General features: G+C 37.9%; 4 protein-coding genes across 6 annotated transcripts in view; 3 read left to right on the forward strand and 1 right to left on the reverse strand.

The window, feature by feature from the left end:
• The window catches only part of LOC126762449 (uncharacterized), a 122,707-nt gene extending 108,402 nt beyond the window's left edge, over positions 1–14,305 (forward strand). For all 3 annotated transcript variants that reach the window (XM_050479185.1, XM_050479183.1, XM_050479184.1), the window contains 2 exons: positions 12,230–12,457; positions 13,942–14,305. In XM_050479185.1, the coding sequence (XP_050335142.1) occupies positions 12,230–12,457; positions 13,942–13,973 (260 nt within the window). In that variant the 3' untranslated portion in view covers positions 13,974–14,305. The remainder of the gene's footprint in view (positions 1–12,229; positions 12,458–13,941) is intronic.
• A 90-nt stretch (positions 14,306–14,395) lies between these two features.
• LOC126762446 (ATP-dependent RNA helicase p62-like) lies at positions 14,396–17,439 on the reverse strand. The gene is made up of 3 exons (XM_050479180.1): positions 17,035–17,439; positions 15,863–16,638; positions 14,396–15,771 (listed from the first exon to the last, which is right to left on the reverse strand). The coding sequence occupies exons 1-3, from the start codon at positions 17,249–17,251 to the stop codon at positions 14,908–14,910; spliced, it is 1,857 nt and encodes a 618-aa protein (XP_050335137.1). The 5' UTR covers positions 17,252–17,439; the 3' UTR covers positions 14,396–14,907.
• A 633-nt stretch (positions 17,440–18,072) lies between these two features.
• LOC126763549 (EEF1A lysine methyltransferase 2) lies at positions 18,073–18,952 on the forward strand. Its single transcript, XM_050481154.1, has one exon. The coding sequence runs from the start codon at positions 18,236–18,238 to the stop codon at positions 18,887–18,889; it is 654 nt and encodes a 217-aa protein (XP_050337111.1). The 5' UTR covers positions 18,073–18,235; the 3' UTR covers positions 18,890–18,952.
• A 591-nt stretch (positions 18,953–19,543) lies between these two features.
• Positions 19,544–25,804, forward strand: LOC126763548 (staphylococcal nuclease domain-containing protein 1). Its single transcript, XM_050481153.1, has 4 exons — positions 19,544–19,880; positions 21,439–22,276; positions 22,632–24,070; positions 24,519–25,804. The coding sequence occupies exons 1-4, from the start codon at positions 19,785–19,787 to the stop codon at positions 24,930–24,932; spliced, it is 2,787 nt and encodes a 928-aa protein (XP_050337110.1). The 5' UTR covers positions 19,544–19,784; the 3' UTR covers positions 24,933–25,804.
• The last annotated feature ends 309 nt before the right edge of the window (positions 25,805–26,113 follow it).

Genomic DNA, 26,113 nt, shown 5'->3' on the forward strand with positions numbered 1-26,113 from the left:
CCTTCGCTTCTTTGTCTAATTAATGCTTCGAAGTTATGACTATCAATTGTGCTGTGCGAATCCGACGTACTGTTTATTTGATGAAAGGAAGTATTTCCTCTTGCATTTCCTTCGCTTCTTTGTCTAATCTGGAGAAAGCAAACCTAACGGCGCGGTTGTTACGGCCAATGATATCGATGTTATCGGCGTACGCCGACAGGTGTACACTCTTATAGAAGATTGTACCTTCTTTATTGAAATCTGCAGCTCGAATTATTGTTTCCAGCAATAGATGAAAGACGTCGCACGAAAGGTAGTAGCCACCTTGTCGCTGACTAAAATAGTGAGTCAACATGGATGGTTATTTATTCCCATCTTCTGATTTCCGTATTGTTCCAAAAATATGGCGAAAGTTTTGACTCAAGCATTATCTTGAATGTGAAATGGGTTTGATCATTGAGACAACACTATTCAGAGGCTTTTTTCAATGTGAATTGTAACTTTTTGACTCATCGTTTATGTGTAAAGCGATTTACGATAGAATTTTCCCAAGTTAAGATTTTAAAAATATTTCTGATAGCAAATGGCAAAGTTACCAAATGTCTACATACTAACAGAAAAGATTATGCACCCTGTAGAAAACTCAAATTACCTTCAGGTCAGATTCGATCCGGATAAAGAAAAAAACTGCACTTTCACGTATTTTAATACAAATCTCTGTTTACTATCCAATTTTCCATACACATGTTATAAGCCTCGACTGGGATAGCTGAAGACACTCGAGCGAATTTTGATTTTTCGACTCATTTTTGAAGCGCTTTTCGCTAGATCGTTATTCAGTTTCGACGTTATATTTATAAACCCACGTCTCGTCACCACTAATGATACGATTGATGAACGTGAGGTATTCAGCTACGTCGTCAAGCAGTTTTTTTGCGACCGCATATCGATTTAAGTTTTTTGGTACGAGTCTAGCATTGACATGCTACATACCCAAAATATTAACCAATACATTAACCAGCACATTAACAAATACATTAACCAATATATTAACCTATACATTAACTAATAAATTAACCAAAACTGGTTGAATTAATCCATATGAAATATTGGGATACTCTGCTATAAGTCTTACGTCGATACGAAGATTTTTAAGCACTGTTTATTTAACTTTATCGAGCGTCAATAGCAGAGGTGGATGGACGACTCTCTTGAGGCAAGTTTTCTTATAACAAATACAAGCTATTTGCATCTGCTGAGTTTTTCGGCCTATACAATTATTCTCTACTATTTAATTAATTTAAAACCAAATCGGGTTTCTTAAGCATACTCATTTTGCAAGATCTGTCTTTCCTTACAAAAATGTTTCTCTATTTGTAACCGATGTTTGAACCCATCGAATTTTAGTCCATTCTTATTCCTCAAATTCAGATTTTTTAAATAAAGGAACACGTAATCACAAACTTTTTCGGCAGATAATTAATTCGCTTAATTAAACGGCATTACGATTTATTTCAAAATTCCATATTTCCGCTTAATTAAAACTCAAACTACTGGTTTTCCAAATTGCTCACGTTTCGTCCTTGAAATTTTTCGAAAAAAACAGCAAACTCATTGCATTTTTGCTCATTTTCTGTTCATGCAATGAACCACACCACACCATTTGTGATTGCTTTAAATGTCAGCGAGTCCTCTTCAACCTTTTCGCTGCTCGCTGAAGAGCAAGAAAAACGTGGCCAAGTTGATGTGGCTTTGAATGGCGACGACGGCGCTGGGAAGAGGTGAGCAAATGCAGCAGCACATTTTCTTTTATCACGAAATTTCGTTTATTTTTTAGGAATTTTTCGCTCAATGCAGGCACACACAAATATAAACATACACACACACACAGCACTTTGCAATGCATTTCAAGTGCCACCAGCAACAAATGGGTTAGCACCTGGTGAAACAGACGCTTGACCTTCGTGTGCACTACTACTCACACAAACGCAAAACCTGCAAATATCTTCAGCGCGAGTTCTAGCTTATATGTACATGTGTAATTTGTGGATGTGTGTGTGCGAAAGTAAATACAATCTTTATTCAAGTGTAACTGAAAGAAGAAAGAAAACGTGAGCGTTGGAAAAACTTGTGAAAGCAATTTATTGCATATGTAGTAGTATATGTAGTTCTATATACCATATATACATATATGTATATATGTATATAACGTTGTAAGCGAATGCAAGTGCATTTGGTACACGTTTGACACACTCTATTTATCACCCGCTCACTCTAACACTATCACGTTGCTATGAAAATGACTTGGAAAAAAATTTTGCTTAAAGGAAAGATTTCACTTCAATAGTTTTAAGTGTGAAATAGCACACTTGATGCGACGGTAGGGACACTAAATGCAACAACAGCACAGAGTGCATGGGAAAGTGTTGCACTTGCCACATTTTATCTGCCTTTTGTTATTCTTTGTACACATGCGGCGCTTTAGAAGAAAGGCCAGTTAACCTGAAATTTTCACACTGACAGTTATCACAGATCTAACCTCTATATACCTCTACAGGGCAAATGCTTATGACTTGTACCACGTACTACGTGTATATATTTAAGACGATATTTTCTTCTTTGCTCTGGCAAAAAGTGTTTGCAGTAAATTAGGCACCAACTCGCTGAGTTGACGGTACGTTCCTCATAGTTCATATAACGATTATTTTTATAATATATATAAAAAGATAATTTCATTAAACAAGATGACTGAATATGAATTTGGGAAACATACAATGAGCATTAGGCTGAAATTGCTTGGATGCTGTTTGCGGTGACTATTCTCCTTAGATAACGTTCGTCAAAATATAGGGAAACAATTTTCATTAAGATCGCTAGTCGTTTTTGTTGTGACAGTCCCAGGTGCTCCGAAAATGGCTACCACGGAGGAAAAGAGTTCGCGATTTGGATTGACCGATTGACCGGGGGGACCACATCTGGGCTGTAGGGCGACTGCGGAAACGTTGGGATGCCAGCCCTGATTAGGTAGCTGTTCCCAAGAATGGCGGTGTGAGCCGGGGCGTTGTAGTGGTGCGACTTCCAATCGGCTGCGATGTCTTGTCGGACCCGATTGACCCTTAGTTTGAGTCTCTTGAGGACTTCCATGTAAAACTTGGCGTTGACGGTTTGTCCAAGAGGAACAAATGCATGGTGGACGATGACTTTGGTGTCAAAAACGACAATGAGCATCGTTTTCACTTTGGATTTGCGCATTCTTCCCTTTTTAGGGCGAAGAGACGCCGGCCGTCCTAAAAAGCCTGGTGCCACCGAAACACACCATTTCTTGCTAAAGCGATATCTGATCATATCAAACGTCTCTGTCGGAGATTTACGAGTTTCACACAGAATTTAATCGCGGGGCACTGCTCTAACGAACGATGCATTTTCGGTTTGCACCACTCACAGAAACACGTCGCGCGAACTATCGATATGGCCTGGCGAACCAGCTCCGAAGAAGAGATGCTCACCATTTTTTGCCACTATTTGTGGAAGAAGAAATTGATCACAGGTCTTTACTATGCCGAATTATTGTACCAGGCTATTTATGGCAGACCTCCAAAAAAGTATTTTCAGATAGATTAAAGAAGTTTGAGCACCACTGGTTGAAGTGTGTCGAGCTAAAAGGAGACCATATTATCCTGCTTGGTGCTTGCATTATCAAATGAAGCAGTAGAAGCTAAATCAGAGGTTCGGTATAAACTTCAATAGTAATTTCTCTTACCTATCCTTGACTTTAACCAATATGACTGATCTTACATTGTTAATTACACTCGGGTGTAGTTTTGTGACTTCAGCCAAGCGACCACATTAACCGATGCAATCCATGGTTCTTGGACTAAAGCCATGTCGTAGCCGCCGTTTTCTAAAATTGAGAAGAAGCTCGACAGAGGCGATCTTACTCTTGTGGAGGTTCACTTAAAGTACCCTCAGCTCTTGGTTTTGGACCATCAGACTGCTGACTGTGTCCTTTCTCCACCTCCACCTCCAGTAGGATAAGTGAAGTAGATCCCGAGATGCCGAGATCCTTTTCTACTTCACCCATCACCAACGTGTTTTTATTGCCGTCCGCGGAATGGCATTTCTTGAGACGAAGGAACACACTTCCCACGCCCACGTCATCTTTCCGAACCTCGCGTACAGAATATCCTCTGCCGCCTTATTGATCTGGAGGATGTAGCTTTGGCGTCCATCTTCGTTGATCGATTTCTCCACGCTTAACAGTCTCCAGTCGTTAATTGGCACGTTCGGATTCTGTCTTTGTATCAGCCTACATGGCTTCTTGGCCTACCAGTTGAACCTAACCTATCTTCAACTTAAGATTAAAAGAAAACATTAGCCAAGAACTTTCAGTTTTTATTATAACAGCAACATTTTTTTCCCCCAAAATCAAATAAATCGTTCTATTGCAATAAGACACTTTTGTAGTTGTTGTTGAAATGTCAAAAGAATGAAAAATCAAATGAAGTAAAGAACAAACACTTACTCGGAAGTCAAATATATGGAAAAAATGCAAAATAGGATACGCTTGGCCAGAGCTTAAAAGACGCACACAAAACACAGCCATTGTTGCTGGCAAAAGTTACACACTAAAAAAATGCCTACATGCTTAGACCAGAAGAAATAACAGTGTCAGAAAGGAATTTCACACTTCACTATCGCTCCAACTAGCTTGCGGCAAAGTCCTAGCACCATACATACGTACATATGTACATACATATATACCGTTTAGGTGAATATTGCATGCACTTGAGTGTTTCGGTGTGTTGCGTGCCACTTTTGTTGCATTTTATTAATGGTGGCACGTCTTCAGGCAGAGCTTTTACGACACTGATTTTTTCTACGTGTCACAATGCATGGCAAGAGAGACCTTTTCCAGTGTTTTTGCAACACTTTCCATTGGAGCAAGCACGTAACTGCATTTTTATATGTACATATATAGGAAGTTGATTTTTGTTAAGTTGAACGTTTTTTTTATTTTTGAAGTGAATGGTCAATAGTGGAAATTGATAAACCAGTCATTTGACTCTAGTATATTTTTACTGGGTTTGCTGGGAGTAATTACTTGAAGTGCGAAGTTTGGGTGGATCCAATTGATTGTATGGTGGTTGTTTTGTTGGAACCGAAGGTCATCCACATCAACATACACCAATTCAGGCACGAAAAAGTTTAACACATTTTTATCAGAAAAATGTTATCTACTAATTTCAATAATATATATCCCACTCATCGATTGATAATTTCAGTATAATCAGACATTGACACTGAAGTCCACATATTCGGTATATGGGGGCTTGAAAAGTTATTGTGCAATTTGAACAATTTTCGGTTATGAGATGGCATTTTATACCGATATCTTTGTAAGTGCTTGTTTTACATATACTAAAGTAAAAAAAATCAGATGAAAATCATAATTTCGATGCATTGAAAGTATATACAAGGTGCGTTCCAAAGTAAACAGGACTTAAAAAAAGCAGAACAAATAGTTTTTTTCGGCAAAATCAATTTATTTTATTCAAAATAGTCTCCTTCTGCTTCTATACAGCTTTTTACACGGTCCAAAAGCATGTCGAACGAGTGTTTTAGTTCGCTGGCCGGTATGGCCGCCAGTATGCCGGTGCAAGCCTTTTGAATGGCCTCTACGTCTGCATAACGCTTACCTTTCATGGGCAAATGCATTTTTCCGAAAAGGAAGAAGTCGCACGGTGCCATATCAGGTTAATACGGGGAGTAGTTAATGGTTAAAATGTTATTTTTGATCAAATAATCGGTCACAAGCGTCGATCGAATACGGCGCACCAAACGCTTCAAAACTGCAAGGTAGAATACCGCATTAACGTAGATCGCCGGGTAGATCAAATTCTTTGTGGACAATACCCTTGGAATCATAAAAACAAATCAGCATTGTTTTCTCTTTTGACTTCTCCATGCGGGATTTTTTGGGTCACAATATTGTAAAGGAAGTTTTTGTCATTTTTGACCTCTTTAACGGTGTCCTTCGAATGTTGGATTCTGAGCAATTTTTGGTCGTCAGTCAATTTGTGCTGAACAAACCGTGCACACACCTTTCGTAAGCCCAAATGTTTGGTCAAAATGCGATAAATCGATGTTTTGGAGATGCTCAATTCCATTTCCATGAATTTCAATGATGATTTCGGCTGATTTTTGATGAATTCACGCACAGTTTCGATGGAATTTCCGGTGATCACGGATTTTGATTGGCAATTTTAAAACAAACTTTTATGTTGGCTTTTTGTTCGAAGCTCATTTTCGCACCGATGACACAAACATACTGACACTTAAAACGCAATAATTTCACTTCCAATAAATGAAAGTCATGAAATTTTCATTGGACCATCGATAAAGATAGCAGATTCTAACGCACCAGTCGATATATAGGTGGCGCTAGATTCAAAAGGTCCTGTTTACTTTGGAAAACAACTTGTAGGATGCAACCACACATTTGTCGCACATTTTCACACCGTGTATCGATCGAGTAGTTGTTGAGATTGTTACCAAAAGTAGATCTAGTACATCTACGCTGTAAAATGTACTGTTTCTGCCATATTGATATAAACTTAACATCCGCCCGATACATTTTTTTCCTCTTAGAGATCGAAGAATCCAATATTTTTCAAAATGAATTACAGATTTTTTTACATTCTTTTTAGTTATTTATTAAATGAAATACGATAAAAAAAATTAACAAAAAATTGCGTTGAGGTGTACAGGTATAACGTAAGGATAAACAATTGCACCTACAGTTATTTTAAATTCTTTCTATCTCTTCTTTAACTATTTATCCACTTTTTCAAGTGTTCATAGCACACTAAAGATGCATTACATATTGTATATAAGCTTCATTTCCAAATTTAAAAAAAATTTTAATAAAATTCGTTAACAGTTTTCCGAACTTATTCGTTATTCAACTCACTTATAAAAAAAAAACAAATAATAAGCAAAGGAGACCGTCCATACACCAAAAGCTTATATGCATACACATTTTTTTAAATATTATTAACTTTTGAAAGTACTAATCGCATTAGAGTTGCACCGCTGAGCCACTGAAGGCAGGGTCTTTGGGGGCGTATGAGTAACAAACAGCGCAATGAAATACACGCCTGCTATGAGAGTTGACGTTTGCGATTTTAATGCAACTATGAATTTGAAAAAAATTAATACATTTTTTTATGAATAATTTCAATTTCGGCTATTGCAAATGGCCTTTCACATGCCCTTTATTGCTTCGTAATATGTTTGGGGTAAGCACACTGAAAAAAGTCACTCATACGCCATGGGGGTGCGCAAATATTTATGCCCGCTTTTTATTTGAAAATTCTAATTAAAATATTAAAATGCGCTTGAGTGGCACGCATGAATGTAAAAAACTGCACAATCACGAAGCGTTTTTATGTATGTGTGCGTATGCATGTATTTATGTTAGTGTGTGCGCATAAATGTAATGTGATTGCAGTTGACATTTTTAAGCCGACTGTCAGAGACCGCTGATTGCTGAATGTTGGCTGCCAAACAGTTTAAAGTCCTTTTTTGCAGGATTTCCAGCGACTGTTTTGTGCGTTTTCACTCTCTTGAATTTTAATTATGCTTTGTGCTGTGCGCAGCTTCTACTGCATGCACGCAGGGTTGCATTTGACTTATGCGTATTCATTCCGTTGCATTTGTGCAGGTATATATGCTGGTGGGGAATGAAGTAGTGCCGGACTAGTTGGGCTTTGAGCCATTTTGGCGTAAAAACTTTGATTTTAGAAAAATCGAAATAAAAATCTGTCTTAAGGTAAAAATGTGTCTGTCAAACCTACTGCAGTTTCACGTTAACCCCCAACAGCGCAGTTTGTAATACCCAGAAGAAAACGACGGAAACTCTATAGAGTTTATAAGTGCAAGTATAATTCTATAAGTGATCAACTTGACTAGCTGAAATGATTAGTCATGTCATCAATCTGTCCGTCTGACTGTCTGTATATACGCGAAATATGTAGATCCCCAGTTTTTCAGATGTCTTAGTTGTTGGAATCGCCCACAACGGAGCACTATAACATACAGCTACAGCTACACCGATCAAGATCAAACTTTTGGCCGACGCCAGTAGACATCCTCTTGAAGAAGGTGATTGCGAGGATTATATCGTCAATTTGTAACAAAATATGAAATAAAAAAATTTATTGTATACTCAAATATGTATATGTTTCATAAAGCCTAAGAGAGAGAGTCTCGATTTATTAATTTTTCCTTACTCCCAGCATAAATTGTCAAAGTTAGAACCATTTTTTAAAACACTATACTAAGGCGAGAGTATGAAGAGTTTGGAAAGCTGGCCGACAGGGGAAATGCTCGAAATTTCTGCAAAAAGATGCGGCGACTAACGGAAGGTTTCAAGACCGGAGCATACTCTCGTAGAACCCCCAAAGTTGATCTAGTAACCAATGCCCAGAGCATTCTAAAATTGTAGAGGGAACACTTCTTCAGTCTAATAAATATCAATGAAGGCATAACATGAGGAGATGGCGAACCGGAGACGGTCCATTGCTCGACCATGAAAAAGTCCTAATAGCAATTACCCGCCTGAAGAACAACAAAGCGGCGGGGACCGATGGATTGGCGTCCGAGCATTTCAAACACGACGGTGAAGAACTGATAAGGAGCAAGCATCAGCTTCTTTGTAGAATATGGCCGGACGAAAGCATGTCTAACGTCTGGAATTTAAGTGCGCTGTGCCCAATTCAACATCGCATATAAGGTTCTATCGAGCGTATTGTGTGAAAGATTAAAGCCCACCGTCCACAAACTGATTGGACCTTACTGACCAGATATTCACAATGCGCCAAATCTTGGAAAAAAACCGTGAAAAGAGAATCGACACGGACCGCCTTCTCGTCGATTTCAAAGCTGTTTTTGACAGCACGAAAAGGAGCTGCCTTTATGCCACGATGTCTCAATTTGGTATCCCCGCAAACTAATACTAATACAGCTGTGTAAACTGACAATCAGCAATACCAAAATCTCCGTTAGAATCGAGGAAGACCTCCCAAGCCTTTTGATACCAAACGAGATTTCAGACAAGGCGACTCCCTTTTGTGTGACTTCTTTACTCTACTCTTGGAGAAGATAATTCGAGCTGCAGAATTAAACAGAGAAGGTAGAAGGCAGAAAGAAAGAAATATTGATATCATTGGCCTTAACATTAGTTCTGCCTTCCCTAGAATGGATAAGGTAGCGAAGCAAATGGGTCTGGTGGTGAACGAGGACAAGACGAAATATCTTTTGTCATCAAACAAATAGTCGTCGCATTCACGACTAGGATCCCACGTCACTGTTGACAGCCATAACTTCGAAATCGTAGATATTTTCGTCTACCTTAGAGCCATCATTAATACCAACAACAACGTCAGCCTCGAAATCCAACGCAGAATAACTCTTGCCAACAGGGGCTACTTCGGACTAGGTAGGCGACTGAGAAGTAAAGTCCTCTCTCGACGAACAAAAACAAAACTCTATAAGTCACTCATTATTCCCTTCCCGAATTAAAACCAACGCTGACTAGATCAAGTCGTCCGCATGGACGAAAACACTGCAGCTCTGAAAATATTCGATACAGTATTCACCGCGGGAAGCAGTGGAAGACCTCTAGTCTATTGGAAAGACCAGGTGGAGAAGGACCTGGAATCTCCAATTGAAGAAGAAACGACTGGCGCACTATTGTTAACTCGACTCTAACCAAGTAAGCGGTTTCTACGCCAGTAAAGAAGAAGAATAGAAAGACTATACTAATCCGTTTAAATACTCAGTTTTCAAGTATAAAATGTTAATTTGTTTCCACGGACGCTACAACAAAATTTCTCCAATCGTTTTTTGAGGTTATGTTATATTACACCGAGCTGAAAAGGCCTTAAAAAATTAATTTTCGCGCTGATAAAACCCAGAACTATGCCAACGACTCGTTTCACTGACAGGGAGCATAACCGAGGACTCCGCGGTCATTTCAAAAGCGATGTAGTTCCAAAGTGGCTATTTATGTAACCAGTTCGACTAGTTTCAGTTGCAGTGTGCATTTGTTGCAGCTCTTTCTCCCCGCATTTAATATTTCTATGATTATGCATCGGTGTGTGTGTGAATATGTTTGTCTGCACGCGCGCTTGCTCTAATTAAATTGACTATGCTAACGGTTAGGAGCAGCCATGGCAGCGCATAGCCTCAATAGTTGTATGTGGAACCGCAGTAGCTCAATGCCTCACTGCACTTGCCACTTTACAGCTTTTGCTCACTTTACCGCGCACGGTGACACACTTATACGCTTAAAGTCTGAATGCATGTATGTGTGTGTATATAAATTTGTATGTAAAGAACGCTGCACTGCATATTAACGGTGACAAAAGTTTGTTGTATGTGTGCCATATGTATGTGTGTGAGTGTGTGTTTATGCGACTTTCACTTTTTGTGGCTACCCCCAATTAAAATTGTAAAATTGTATTTCATTTACTTTTTTTTAGAATTTTTTTCTGCTTTGCACAAAGGCATTCTCGCATTTTATGCAATTGCAGTAGACGCTTGACGCAGCGGAAGCTTAAGAAAACCAAATTTTTGCTCTTCATATTCGCGTTTTGTGGAATGGTGCGGCAGGTTGTGAAACTGCAGCAGCGCACAGTTTATTTTCCCTTCAAATGTATAAAAATATGGCGCATTTCCGTTAGTTTCTGTGCATTGTGAGCATTCTGCGAATGAAAAGTTTACTTTAAAGCGGATGTTGGGGAGTGTAAAGCCAGCGTCTGATCGAGCATTATTTTGTTGTTATAACTATTTAATTATATAAGTATGTACATACATATAAACGACGTAAAAAAGTCGTTGTATGAATCAATTATTTACTTGACAAGATAAGAAGTCAATTAAAAAGTCCCCGGACTACCAAAGTAAAACACATTTTTTTTTACATAATTCGCTCTGTTTATTCAAGGATGATACATTGTTTATAGCGACCCTCCAACTTTTCAATACCATTTTTGTAAAGGGTGATTCATTTCGAGGCGATTGACACGCGTGATGTTTTGGTCCAAGGCCTGAATCGAAACAGGATTGTCCGCATAGACTTTAGACTTTACATATCTAAACAGAAAAAAGTCTAACGTATGATATCACACGATCTTGGTGGCCAATCGACCGAGCAAAACGTGAAACTATCTGCTCACTGAAGTACTCACAAAATCCATTGATTGATGCGATGTGTGGAATGGCGCCATCTTATTAAAACCAAATGTCCCCGAGATCACAAGCTTCAATTTCAGGCATCAAATAATCGCTTATCATGGCGCGTTAACGGTCACCATTGATGGTGACGTTCTCACCAGCATCATTTTTGAAAAACTATTGACCGATGATTCCACCGGCCCACAAACCACACCACACTGTTGCTTTTTCTTGATGAAATGACAGCTCTTGAATCTCTTAAGTTTTGCTCTTCGTCCCAAATGCGGCAATTTTGCTTGTTTACATACGCATTGAGCCAGAAATGGGCCCCAACGCTGAACCAAATTTGGCTCGAAAACGTCGCATTTTCTTGGAACTCTTCAAGAGCCCAAAGAGTGAAGCGATGTCGCTTGAGAAGGTCGAGCGACTTTAGTTCTTGCACAAGCTGTATTTTGTACACTTACGGTTTAAGATTTCGACGTAAAATGCGCCATGTTGTTCCATACGTCAGTCAGAGTTGCTACGACCGGTGCCGAATCGACCTCGTGTACACTCTCAGCATTCTTTAGAATTCTGAGAACATCAAATAATTACTGAAGGACAGATCTCAATTCAATGGGCAATTCTAAACCCAATTCATGGATTTTTGCCATCGTTTTCGCTGACTGACGTTGAATTGTCTTGGTAAAACACCACTTTCTTTTCCTTCAAAGGCGGCCGCTTTTTCGGCGATTTTGTCCTTCAAATGGTCAAACAAAGCTACCGAGTCATCAACTCGTCGTTTATTTTTGGTCAAAAGAGCTCTCGCGCGGCACCCTTTTGCCCAGAGCTTTCTTATACCCAAATATTCGTGAATGATATGATATACTCGTTCATATCTTTATTTATCTTCATAGTACCTACTTTCTCGAACTACCTTTTTGATGTTTCCTGAGTAATAAGCATTTTTCACTCCTTTAACCTATTTCTTTATTCCATTTTAACGATCTTTCACAATTTCATTCTTCAACAGCTTGCCGTTATGAAAAGGGCGCCTGGTCGGAATGTACTAACGGTCAAATGACGAGACAAGATAAATTGAAATCGGCCATAACAACTAATCCAACTGTTGCAACTGACACCACTGATACCAATGCAGATTCAAACTGTGAGGCAATGCGCAAACTCACCAAGAGATGTAATGTCGGCGGCGCAAAGATGGCTAATAAGTCCAACAAGGAGCGCAAACATAAGGATAAAGGTAAATGTATAGAAAAATTTAGATTTATAATAACAAAATGGACGTACCTAACCGAAACGGAATAAGTTTTGTATTGCCTTGTAAAATCTGCTGTCGCTATGTCGACAAGTATTCAGAGAATGTTCTTTACTAATTTATTAGGTTATGTTTGATTTTTCGGTTGTCCCCTGTTTCCTTAACTCAGGTCCACGAATCTGGAACGGACCAAGAATCTCGAAGAAGATCCTTTGTAATGCCAAAAATTTGTACTAAGTTCTTTACAATTCGACTACCGGTAGTAAATTGCTAAACGACTAAAAGCCAATTGAACAAAGAATCAGTATGAATCCGTAGAACTAGAGAAATACATACGTCAACCGAAAGAGATTAAGTGAAAATACCAGCTTACTTACAGTTTCTTAACTCGTTGCAATTGAGAGTGGGTTTAAGCAGAACACTAGTTTTGGATCATGGCCTTGGATCTTAGAACTTGTATTGCTACTACAAATTTTTTAAGGTGATTAATATCAATCCTAGCCACTTCAAGCGGTTTCCCGAAAATGTGACTACCGAGATTTTTCAATCCCAATCCGGCAAAAACTGGACAGTTACGATGAACGTCCCCAGTTGAATCCCCCTAAGACAAGACTTGCCGATCTAAACCGGGTTAGAACTCCGAAATAACAACCCTTTTCCGGATAAAATCCGGGTCAATTACGGTGAGTAAAACCGGCTGTTGTGGGATTTGTTGAATCCCTTACTTCTATACTACTTTGGCTATTTGAGGTCGACAAGGTATGTAGGTATGAACCTATTGGACAGTGTCCAGTCAGAACACCTACATTGATGGCGAGTAGTACCTTGCTAAGAGCTAATAATTCAGAGGATCTCTTGCGCTCCACTTTGGGCCAGAAGTGTATCACCGTATAAAATTTACCTTCCTAAGAAACTCATTGGCTTTGTAGTATCAGGCGAATCTGCTGTGATTAGGCCTAAATATGTCGGATAACAGAGTAGCTTAGTGCTATTGATAGGATTATTATAGGGAAGTCAGACACTCCTGACTAGTCTTGAGCATACTCAAACCTGGTATTGCAACTTAAACTCGCTAACGAAAGGATGCTGAATTTTGGAGCAGTAAAACTACTGCTACCTTTTTGGCAGCCACCTCAACTTGCAAGTTACTCTAGTTGCTACCGACTGAAGATTCCCAATCACGTCTTCCAACTAAGCTTCGATTAGGTAGCAAAAGATTTCAGAACGTCCCTTCCAAGAAACCCTAATTATTCTCAGCTTAGCTGAGTCTTAAAGCAGCCTTCACCGCAATATCACTGCCACTATGTCCATAGGCGTAATATTACCTAGCTTAATCATCGATCTCATTGCTCTTTCATCAATCTAAACCAGTTTGAATAGAATAAACATATAATTTAAATATATACATATATATTATTATGGTACCTCAATTACATTATATTCATGTATGTTTTTCCTTCTCATTGCAGGACAACGCCGAACACAACAGCAGGCTCAATGAGAAGAGATATAAGAGAGAAAAAAATTATCAAAAATGTGCTAAATGGACAAGGGCACGCGGTTTTAAATTAAAATATCATAATTCTAACATTTATTTTTAAAAACACGAACTAGTGTATACTTAAAATACATATATACATACAAACATTTTACATAATATAATAAAGTATTAAGTTCTAAATTTGTAGAGCAGAACGCGCAGCGGAGGGACATGCATGTCTTTTACAATTAAAATACCTTAATATATACATACATACATACAACATTGTACATGTATTGCACAACAAATTAGAATAAAACAAACTTCTTTGAAATAAAAATAATAAAACTTTATTTTTTTTCTTTTTTTTTTGCTTCAGTATTTGCTGTTGTAGCTTTATTTCCATGCATTCATTTCAATTACAAATGTTTAAATGTAAAGTATTTAAAACGAAAATGTACATATTTATATATGTGCACTTCTTTCCTTTTTGCTGTATACAAAGCGATAACTCTTCTTTCTTCTCTATCTTCTTTCCCCAACGTAAATACCAAGGGTTTGATGCATTAGTAAAATAGATATGCCGAAAATATGCCAAAAAATAGTAAATTCGGTTGCTGCCATCCAAAAGTGTTTAAATTCGAAAATAATTTCAGCTTACAATTGAGCTGTTGTAAACTTATGACTTGGTGTGGTGCGAATGAACATGCTGCCATCGATTGTTGCACCGCACATCAAGCACAAGTGATATGGATTTTCAACATGCGCGCTCATGCCAAATTCATACTTCTTCTTTGTCTTAAGAAACGTTGCGAAATTCGAAAATCGAAACGAAATTAATGCGAATTCATTTTATACCCTGTATATGCTTTGTATATGTTAAACAAAACCAACTCTTGCAGTTGACAAGTTCTCTCCATTTTTACACAATTGTCTTTACACAGTATGTTTGTTTTTAATGACGGGAATTGTAGCTACGCGACCTCGAACCGCCGCCAGATAAATTGCCATTCGAGTAACCACCACCTGCACCAGTACCACTATTGGCACCATAACCACCATTGCCGCTATGACTGCCAGCCATAGCAGCACCACGATAACCATTCCCGTAGCCAGGACCGCCAGAACTAGAATGTCCGCTCATACCACCACCAGAGCTGAATGCACTATTATTGCCACCACCAACACCGCCACCTCGTCTGCTCGACGTCATATTACCACCACCACTATTGCCATTTCCACCACGACCACCACGACTGCGCCCACCACCAGTACCCGAACTTCGTGCTATATACTCCAATTCGGGATTTACATTTTGGTTAGCTTCGCGCAGTATGTCGATTAGAGCGCGCGCACATTTGGCGTTCTTGCGTGTGAAAAATGCATACGATGTACCTGTGGAATGTTTACGCCCAGTACGTCCGATTCGATGTATATAGTCCTCAGACGATTGTGGAAAGTCGAAATTGATGACATATTTGATGCCATCCACATCTAAACCACGCGCCGCTACATCGGTGGCGACTAAAATATTCGAGCGACCACTACGAAATTCGGCCAACACATTATCGCGATCAACTTGTGATTTGTCGCCATGTATTGAACCGACACGTACACCAAAACCATTGATAAAGCGTGACAGCTCGTCCACTTTCTTTTTTGTTGCGACGAATATGATAATTTTACCCGGCGCATGTGACTGGTCATAAATGTGTGAAAGTAAATCCTTTAGTTTTGTGCCCTTATCATGCTCATTGCAAACGTCGACATATTGACGTATGTTGTGATTTGCGGATAACTCTAATGAACCAATATTGACCTGTAAAGTTATAAATGAAATTAAAACAAAATGGATGGTAGATTATAACTCAATATATTTTCCACAGTAATGTGAAGCGGAAAATGCATACCTGTATATACGAACCGAGAAAGTCCTCAGCCAGTTGTCGGACCTCTTTTGGCCAAGTGGCGCTCCACATTAAAATTTGTCTGTCAGGTCGTATTTGTCCGAGAAGTTTTCGTATTTGCGGCTCAAAACCCATATCAAGCATACGATCAGCTTCATCCAAAACTAAGTAAGTGCAGCGTCGCAAATTTGTAACGCCAGTTGCTAAGAAATCTAATAGTCGTCCCGGTGTGGCAATTACTATTTCTACGCCACGTTCCAAATCATTTGCTTGTTTACCCTTTGGTGCACCACCAAATATGCATGTATTGCGCACGTAAACGCTCGAGCCAAAATCATTTGCTACAGTTTGTATCTGTTGGGCCAGCTCACGCGTTGGCGCCAAAACAAGTGCAATGGGCCCGTCACCGCGTTGCAATGGTGGTTGATTATTTATATGTACGATAGCGGGAAGAATGAAAGCAAGGGTTTTGCCAGAGCCGGTCTTAGCGATGCCGACGAGATTGCATCCGCTCATTGCGATTGGCCATGATTGTGCTTGTATAGGTGTTGGCTCTGTATAACGCTGACGTCTGATCTCGTTGAGGCAATAATCGGGGAAGCAGGCTTCGTCGAAGTATTGTATTGGATTGGGTGCTGGACCACGAACCGTTATTTGGTGAGCTGCGCGGTATCTTTCTACGTCTTGTGGTAGGCGATTTCGCGTTTTTGGATGTTCTTGGTAGAAGTTTTTCTGGAAAGGCGGCAGGCGTACGTCTGACCAGTTTATGGTGCGTAGTCCTAAAAAATAAGGATTATTAGAAGAATATTTCATAAGAATAATACGTTTTGAAATATTTAAGCCTACAAAAATTTAAATAGTCGATGCATTTTTATATTATTTTTTCACGGAAATTTTAAATTTTGATCTATTTTTTTTTTTTGATTTTAAAAGCAAAACCTGGTTGTTTCAAGAAAAAAAGGGAAAACAGAAATCAAATTAATAATCTACTATAATTTTGGGTGAACAGTAAGTAACATAAAAAACTTTTTATCCCAAACTTAAATAAAAATAACAGATCTTTGATAAATAACCAATTACATTAAAAAACATTATTTCAATTAGTCGCTATAGTGTTAATTGCGGTACACCATGTAGATACATAAGTATATAAATTAGTTGTACAATAAATTTACCGGCAAAGTCGTTGTTGTTACCGCCGCTATTACCTCCTCCACCACCCCGACGGCTTCGATCATCATAGCGCTTCTCTACACGTCCGGAACGTACACCATCATCGCGTCCTCTGCCACCTCCACCTCTGCCACGCCCACCATCACGCATACCGCCACTTCCTCCACCACCACCTCCTCTGCTATTTTCTCGACGATTACCAATCCGGCGTTGTGGCATTTCCTTTATATACTCTTCAATTTAACGGTTCGCACTTAGTTTTTACAACTTCTTTGTTTATTATGCACCCTTTATTGACAAGTAAGAAGAAATATTTATTGGGTTTCAACTAATTATTATTATTTTCCTAATTGCCCACAAATATCGCCAAAACGGCACAGAGAAAATATTTTGGCATTTTTTGGGAAATGTTCGGAAAGTACAAAGTATATTAGCAAAATTCGCGGTAGATGCATTCAAAAATAATAATTAACTTAAACTGAAGCTAAAACTACAATACATGCGAAAATATATTCCCAAGCTTAAACGTGCGAAATGCATTTATTTGCGTGAAATTTTCACAACTTCAATGTATGCATTTAAATGAGTAAAATTTTATGTTATAAAACATAACGTAATGTAATAATTTAAAGTAAATCATGTGTGGGTTGCAAGCCACGATATCCCGATCTATTCCTACGACAGTCGGGTCAAAGTGACCGAGACGGACCCGGTTCTTTATCAGGTCAAGAACTATCAACCATTGAATAAATCTATATTTAAACCTTAAGTCTAGATTTATACAATCTTTAATTAGCAACAGTCGGATCTTCGTATTCGAAACAGATACAATTTTCAAGCGATTAGTACTGTCAACTCGACAGCAAAAGTTTATGTAAGAAAAATATGTGCATATTAAAAGTTTTAAATAATAATTATGTAAGTTTTTACTGTATTATATATGTTATAACAATAATCTGAAAGAAATAACTATGATTCTGCAATTTTGTTCTTCTAGAACGAATTCGCAATCATAAAAACCTGCTATTGTGAATAATAACATTATTGGGTACCGGCCATTATACAATTGCAAGTGTATAAATTTGTAAATAAATATAGTGAACGGGCATAAACATTGCATTTTGTAAAAATAATAGCAGTTACTTTAACTTACAACTTTGCATATGTATATAAAATCACATACTCAAAAATTAATTTAATAAAATGTCTGTGGAAGAGCTAGAAGGATCTGAACTTGGTACCAAGAACTACTGGGATAACAGCTATGACCAAGAAATTGCTAATTATAAAAATCATGGAGACGTGGGTACAATTTGGTTTGACGAAGATTCTCAAATTCGTATCATAAATTGGATATTGAAGCAAGATACATTGAGTAATGATGTAAATATTGTGGATATGGGCTGTGGCAATGGTATGTTCTTAATAGAGCTAGCTCGTGAAGGTTTCTCCAATTTAGTTGGTGTGGACTACTCGGAAGGCGCTATTGAATTAGCTAAGCAAATAGCCAAAGATCAGGAGTTAAACATTCGTTATCAAGTTGTAGATTTATTGAATACGGAACTCTGTCGACAACTCGGAACTTTCGGAATCGTTCATGACAAAGGCACCTATGATGCCATCAGCTTATGTCCAGACAATCCAAAAGAAAAACGTGACACATATCTTAATACAGTTTATAGTATTATGGATGAGAACAGCTTATTTATTTTAACATCTTGCAATTGGACGGAAGATGAGCTCTTAATTAGTTTAGGAAATAAGTTCCTTAAGCAATGTTCAATTCCTACACCTACTTTCAAATTCGGTGGCAAGATCGGTAGTGTTGTCACTTCCATGGTCTTTTCAAAAAAGTAGATGTACACATACTTTTAAATAACGATATTTTAACATAATAATAAAAATAATTAAAAGTGGAAAGTTTTTAAATTCTTTATTTACAAAAAAATTCTACACATATTAAAACACACAAACGTTAATGCACATGCACATACATGCATATATGTAAGTCTGTGTTCAGATGCGTCTTATAACGCCCCTCGCATTCGTGTTAACTTCAATTCGCCATAAAAATTTGACATTCCTCTTCATTTTGAAATTCTTAAAATTATTGCGTTTGCATTGATTTCACAATGAAGCATTCCGGTTTTCTTCAATTATCGTACATAAATTTAAAAGAATTTTAGCCTTAAATAAAACGTGTATCTTTATTCATTCATGACTCTTGGAATTCCTTTTTTTAATATATTTGTTAGAATATTTCCAATAAAATCTTAAGGTAATGTAAAATTTTTAAAATTATTTTTGAATTTTTTCAGTTTAAAAATTTAAGAATTTTTGCGATATTTAATTTACAAATGTTAATATACTTAATTGAAAAATTTTACTCAATCCACTTGATAATTAAAAATACAAAAAATTATATTAATTTCTGTGATGAAAGCAACTCTACGGTGTATGACGTCACATGACACCTCTTCAATATTTGACGTTTGTTCGTATTCGTTGCAGCTTCTGTCAAACCGAAGCAAAATTTCACGGGCGGTGGTGTGTTCGTACTCGTGCAAACGTGGAACGGACGAAGCAGAAGCAGATAGGTGGACATCGAGTTCAAGCAGAGGAATAATTTTTCCCCGTTTTCAATTATATTTTAATTGCAGAAAGCAAGAAAAAAGTTTATTAAATAGCGCATTCGCTATAAATTATCAGTGCTAACACACCCGCTCTAAAAAGTGATTGAAAATTAAAGAAAATGAGTGGACCCGCATCGACAAGTCCAGCCACGGCGACAAATAAGGATGGTGATTCCGCGTCGTCGGCACCAAAACGTCGTGGTATTGTGAAACAGGTCAGTAAAATAATTTCAAAATCTTATTTTTTTTTTACTTAATATACATATGAAAGGCAGGGAAATTTGAATTAAATTTAAAAGATATTGGTGTTTGAAGATTTTCATTTAAGGGACGGTAAGAAAAAGTGAATGAAATTGAGGCAGCGTGCTGACGACAAACGAATACGCCGACAGAGTTGCTTTTATGTATGTGTGAATGCGATATGTATATAGACATTAAAAAGTGAGTGAGCAGTACAAACAGCAATACATGAAATGAAAGTTTCATGGAGGTGCCAACTTGGCAGATTTTGAAATAGACTGTTGGTATTTTCATATATGTACGCGTATATACTGAATGACTTCAGCAAAGGATTCTGCGTCGAAGGCTTCAGAAACAGCCATGCATTGTTAATTATTATCCATATGCATACAATACTTAATTTGCCGGTTGAATAATTGCATTATTTCTCACTTGTATTTACCAAACAAGCACATCATTGGCAGCGTCAGCTGGCGTCGCTGCCCCTAACATCGTCGCAGCAGCAAATTTTGATGTTTGCCTGCTCACCGCTTTCAGAATTCATAGTTCGTTTATAACCTCAATTTCGATAAAAATGCTGCTACCACATACATATTTTAACATAATATCCAAGATTATAGGACTTTTCACAAGCATAACTTTTCAACCCAAACCAATTGTAGAGTTTTAATGTTTCAATAGATAACAGATTGGCTATTCCACATATCTATATTCATTTTTTAAATTTCTATATTTAATGATCGCATTTTGTTATGCGGTTTTTACAGTTTACAAATTTATATTACTTTTTATTCGAATATATTGTTCGACATTGGTATTATTTCAAAATAATATACACTACAGAATTCATATTTATTTATTTATTTTGATTATAACATAAAAATCCTCGGATACAAAGAGTAAAAACTAATGGTAATTGAAGAAGTGTTCTTATACATATTTTATATAATTACGAATATCCATGACTTTAGTTCAACTCAAAACATTCATACAATACTAGATAAGATTAACGAAGTTTTGCCTGTAATTAGAATAATGTTTGTAAGGACCAATTTAGTTAACTTAAGGAAATTGCAATTTCATATTTAATCAAATTGTAAGTGTGAACTCTCGTATTTGTTTTTTACTTCATGTGCCGAAGTGCACAAGTGTTAAAGGTTTACACAACTACCGAATCAAATAATTCGTTTTTGTGCTACGTAAACATAAATTATTATTTATAATTATTATAGTTTACAATCAAGAAAAAAATTTAAAATGCAAAAAAGTTGACAAATTTTTTTTCGTGCTCCTCTATCAAAAAAACTTCTGTCGATCCTCACTGCTTACACACAATGAAATATAGATGGCGCAGAAAATACCTAAGCTGTTCATTTTTTGCAGCACACTTCACTCATTTCATGTTAAAACACATGCCTAAAAAAATTACAACATACCAGTGAGGAAGACCAGTAATTTCAATATACCTGCAATTTGTATTTAACCTTCTTGTTATATGTGTATAAATAATAAATAATTTTTTATTCTCAACAGGTACTTTCGGGAGACACTGTGGTTATTCGTGCATTAAAAGGCGCACCACCACCGGAAAAGCAAATTACATTCTCTTACGTTCTTGCGCCCAAGTTAGCACGTCGTCCCGGTGCAGGAGGTGATGAGACTAAGGATGAACCATGGGCCTGGGACTCACGTGAATTTCTAAGAAAGAAACTCATTGGTGAAGAAGTTTTGTTCTCGTTTGAAAAACCTGCCAATTCTAATAGAGAATATGGTTTCGTATGGCTGGGCAAGGATGCGGAATCTGGTGAAAATGTTGTTGAAACCATGGTGCGTGAGGGATATGTAACTGTTCGTCGAGAGGGAAGACCTTCCAGCGAATTGCAACGACTTATCGAGTTGGAAGATCAAGCCAAAAGTGCAAATCGCGGTAAATGGTCACATGTGCCACCTGTTGAAAAAGTTCGCCATATTAAATGGACTCAAGAGAATCCCGCCCATATCGTTGAATACTATGGTGGTAAACCCGTCAAAGCGATTATCGAACATGTTCGAGATGGTTCGACGGTTCGTGCCTTCCTCCTGCCAGATTTCCAATACATAACATTGATGATTTCGGGAATCCGTTGTCCAGGTGTGAAACTTGATGCCGATGGCAAACCAGACTTAAGCGTGAAAATTCCTTTTGCCGATGAAGCCCGTTTCTATGTAGAATCACGATTGCTACAACGCGAAGTAGAAATTCGTCTCGAGTCTGTAAACAACTCAAATTTCATTGGTACGATTCTGTTCCCAAAGGGCAACATTGCTGAATCATTGCTGCGCGAAGGTTTGGCCAAATGTGTTGACTGGTCTATGGCCGTAATGAAGAGCGGTAAGTTTTGATAGCATACATTTATTTAAAATGATGTTTATTGATAGATTTTCGCAAATTGTTAGCAACGAAAGCATCATTTTGTGTTACTAAAGCACTAATTTGTAATATCATTGAACTGCTTTTGTTTAACACAATGTGATGCTAAATTAAAGACGGACTCCAAGATTTTGATGCGTTTAAATTTATAAGCAAAAAGATCATTTCACCCCGTCGACATTCCAATTTCAACTCACATGTATGAATGAATAAGGTTTTATTATTTGTACATTTGTAAAATTACTATTACGAGTTTATCTATAAATGCAAATTTACATGTGTGTACCTAAAACATATATTATCCTGTTTTAAATAGGAGCCGAGAAGTTGCGTGCTGCCGAGCGAACTGCTAAAGAAAAGCGTTTACGTTTGTGGCATGATTATCAATCCAAGGCGCCTACTGTTAATGCTAAGGAGAAGGATTTCACCGGCACAGTGGTAGAAGTTTTCAACGGGGATGCCGTTAGTGTACGCCTATCAAATGGACAAGTTAAGAAAGTGTTCTTCTCTTCGATACGCCCACCACGTGACCAACGTTCAGTTGTCGGCGCTGATGGTGAGGTTGGTGTACCTCTACGCGGTAAGAACTACCGTCCGCTTTATGAGATTCCATTCATGTTCGAAGCTCGTGAATTTTTGCGTAAAAAGTTAATCAACAAAAAAGTGCAATGTAACTTGGATTACATTTCGCCAGCACGCGATAATTTCCCAGAGAAATATTGTTATACCGTGAATATTGGCGGACAAAATGTTGCTGAAGCTATGGTTGCTAAGGGTTTAGCAACCTGCGTACGTCATCGTCAAGATGATGATCAACGTTCTTCAGTGTACGATCAGCTTTTAGCTGCCGAGAGTCAAGCTATTAAGGGTCAAAAGGGCATGTTTGGCAAAAAAGATAATGTGCCATTGCGTATCAATGATTTGACAGTTGACCATTCCCGTATCAAAGTACAGTATCTTCCTTCTTGGCAACGTGCCTTACGTACCGAAGCTATTGTTGAATTCGTCGCTAGTGGTTCACGTCTGCGTTTGTATGTGCCGAAAGATAGTTGTCTGGTAACATTCCTGTTGGCTGGCATTTCTTGTCCGCGTTCTTCACGCCCTGCTCTAAGCTCCCCACATGTCCCAGCTCAAGATGGCGAACCTTATGGTGAGGAGGCGTTAGCATTCACACGTGATCGCGTTCTTCAACGTGATGTATCAGTACATATTGATACCACCGATAAAGCCGGCTCTTCCGTTATCGGTTGGCTTTGGACGGACAATAATGTGAACTTGTCGGTTGCATTGGTTGAGGAAGGTCTTGCTGAGGTGCACTTCAGTGCCGAAAAGTCTGAATATTACCGTCAGCTTAAGAATGCCGAAGATCGTGCCAAGGCGGCTAAGAAGAACATCTGGGCCAATTACGTTGAGCAAGTAATTGAGGAGAAACCCGTCGTCGTTGAAGAGGAGAAGGACGAGAAAGTACCCGTAGAACGCAAAGTTCATTATGAAGATGTTATTGTAACTGAGATTACTGCCGATTTGACTTTCTTTGCACAAGCCGTGGAAAATGGTGCCAAATTGGAAGCGATGATGGCCAAATTGCACGCTGAATTTCAATCCAATCCACCAATCGTGGGTGCCTACACTCCAAAACGTGGAGATGTGTGCGCAGCGCAATTTTCTGCCGATAATCAGTGGTATCGTGCCAAGATCGAACGTTTGCAAGGCAACAACGCTACCGTGCTTTACATCGACTACGGCAACAAGGAGGTAAGCATATCCAAAATTTGTTAATATACTTTTTTATGCAATCATTATATTTGTTTGTCATTATTGCACGCTCCTTAGATCCGTTACCGTTTCAAAGTGTAACGTATGAGTCATAAGCTTGCTAGAGAAAATAGCGAGAAAATCGGGCAAGCCTTATCGGCATTGTTCACTGCCTAATCATTGCTTGTCGTGAGCATAAACCCTATCGTCATTTTGACTGTAGCGTCATTCAATCCGATTGCTGGACGTGGTTGATGGTGTAGAAACAATATATTTTTGTTATGTAACGCCGTGACGCCACAGATAACGAAACGGTTGAACCGCCAACGGTAGATGTTAGGGGATTAGATTATGTGTGCAGTGAAGCTCGGTTATCACGCAACAATTTCACTATAATATTACATACATATATTAAATACAATATCTTACGAGTTTCTACCATTTTCAGACTGTGCCTACAAGCCGTTTGGCCTCCCTACCAGCCGGCTTCACCAGCGACAGGCCGTACGCAACGGAGTATGCACTGGCCTTGGTACAACTTCCCTCCGACAATGAAGACAAGGAAGAAGCCTTACGTATCTTTGCCGAGGATGTGCTCAATCGTACTGTTAAATTGAATGTCGAACTAAAACCTGCCACTGGGCCGGCATTAGCAACGGTGCATGATCCAGCCACCAATGTGGACATTGGTAAACAGTTGGTAGCCGATGGTTATGTGTTAGCCGAGAAGCGTCGCGAACGTAAACTCAAGGATTTGGTGGAGCAGTATAGAGCCGCTCAACAAGCTGCCTTGGCTGCACATTTGGTCATCTGGAAGTATGGTGACATCACCCAGGACGATGCGCCTGAATTCAGCCGCTAAAACGGACGTGCGCGATAGCGTTTTTAATGTTTGTCTGCCACATACCCGCCCTACAAAAACAACAACAACATTCATAGCTACATACATACATACAAGAATATAATGGAAATGAAATTAAACTGAGGTATAGTAAGAATACAAAACAAAAAAATAAAAAAAAAATACAATGAAAAGACGAGTATTGATTCAGAACATGCTCTCGAGTGGAGTAAAATCAAAAGAAAATTCGAGCAGAGATTCAGTAACTATATGTAGTAATTACATATAATAAAAAAGCTCAGAATTTACATGTAAATTACAACACATGTACAAAAAATTAAATCGATATTGTTGTGCAAATAACAACAGGACGTTCACATAAATTGTACACTGCGCAACAACGTCGACAACAATTCCACTATATATACAGCTCGATATACGATCAATGTCTCATTATAGAAATGCTGAAGTAGCCACACAGTCTTCGCATATAAATATATATACTTCCATGGCCACGAAAATTGTAAAATAATAAAATCCAAATTTTTTATGACAAAACGTTCTATTATATGCCTAAAAATATCCTTACGCTTCCCACTTTATGGACGGTAATTAGAGACAATTAAAAAAGAAACAGTTTAAAAGAAGCATGTGGAAGAGAAAATGAATTTCAAATACAACTTCAATGCTGCGCACTTACGTATATCATTGCTTATGTATGCTGTTACACTACAAAAAACAAAACAAAACATACTATTAATGAAAGCATTTCAAATTTAACTACAAAATCAACTATTACAAACAAACAAAAATCCAACTTTTATGATTATAAATTTTTTTCTTTACTATGATTTTTTATTAAAACAATGAGAAAATGCTTTTTATGAATTAAATTCAGTGTTTTTCTAAATAATATACTACATATATACAGTCAAACGATAAATATATCACATTATAAAAAGAAACATATTAAAAAAAAAAAATAAATAAGTACAAGGTTGAGGGATAATATGAAGACAAATGAGATTTTTTCAAACGCAACATGATAGCAAGTCAATAACGCAAATTATAAACTCAGTGGATATTCTTCAATTCCATTTTCATTGTTGTGCGCAATTTCATTTCACCGCATTATTGTGTGCTGGTCACTTCATTCAACGTATTTTGTAAATACCTTCTGATTTGTCCCAAGCTGACAAAAA

Source organism: Bactrocera neohumeralis, chromosome 6, assembly GCF_024586455.1.
Source record: "Bactrocera neohumeralis isolate Rockhampton chromosome 6, APGP_CSIRO_Bneo_wtdbg2-racon-allhic-juicebox.fasta_v2, whole genome shotgun sequence".
Classification (NCBI taxonomy): domain Eukaryota; kingdom Metazoa; phylum Arthropoda; class Insecta; order Diptera; family Tephritidae; genus Bactrocera; species Bactrocera neohumeralis.

What these genes read in the sequence shown, in the direction of transcription:
- LOC126763548 (XM_050481153.1), top strand. Translation starts at nt 19,785, where the DNA reads ATGAGTGGACCCGCATCGACAAGTCCAGCCACGGCGACAAATAAGGAT. An exon ending in TATGGCCGTAATGAAGAGCG is followed by an intron (nt 22,277 to 22,631) that starts GTAAGTTTTGAT and finishes TGTTTTAAATAG; the next exon opens with GAGCCGAGAAGTTGCGTGCT. An exon ending in TCGACTACGGCAACAAGGAG is followed by an intron (nt 24,071 to 24,518) that starts GTAAGCATATCC and finishes TACCATTTTCAG; the next exon opens with ACTGTGCCTACAAGCCGTTT.
- LOC126762446 (XM_050479180.1), bottom strand. Translation starts at nt 17,251, where the DNA reads ATGCCACAACGCCGGATTGGTAATCGTCGAGAAAATAGCAGAGGAGGT. An exon ending in TAACAACAACGACTTTGCCG is followed by an intron (nt 16,639 to 17,034) that starts GTAAATTTATTG and finishes CTTATTTTTTAG; the next exon opens with GACTACGCACCATAAACTGG. An exon ending in TTCTCGGTTCGTATATACAG is followed by an intron (nt 15,772 to 15,862) that starts GTATGCATTTTC and finishes ATAACTTTACAG; the next exon opens with GTCAATATTGGTTCATTAGA.
- LOC126763549 (XM_050481154.1), top strand. Translation starts at nt 18,236, where the DNA reads ATGTCTGTGGAAGAGCTAGAAGGATCTGAACTTGGTACCAAGAACTAC.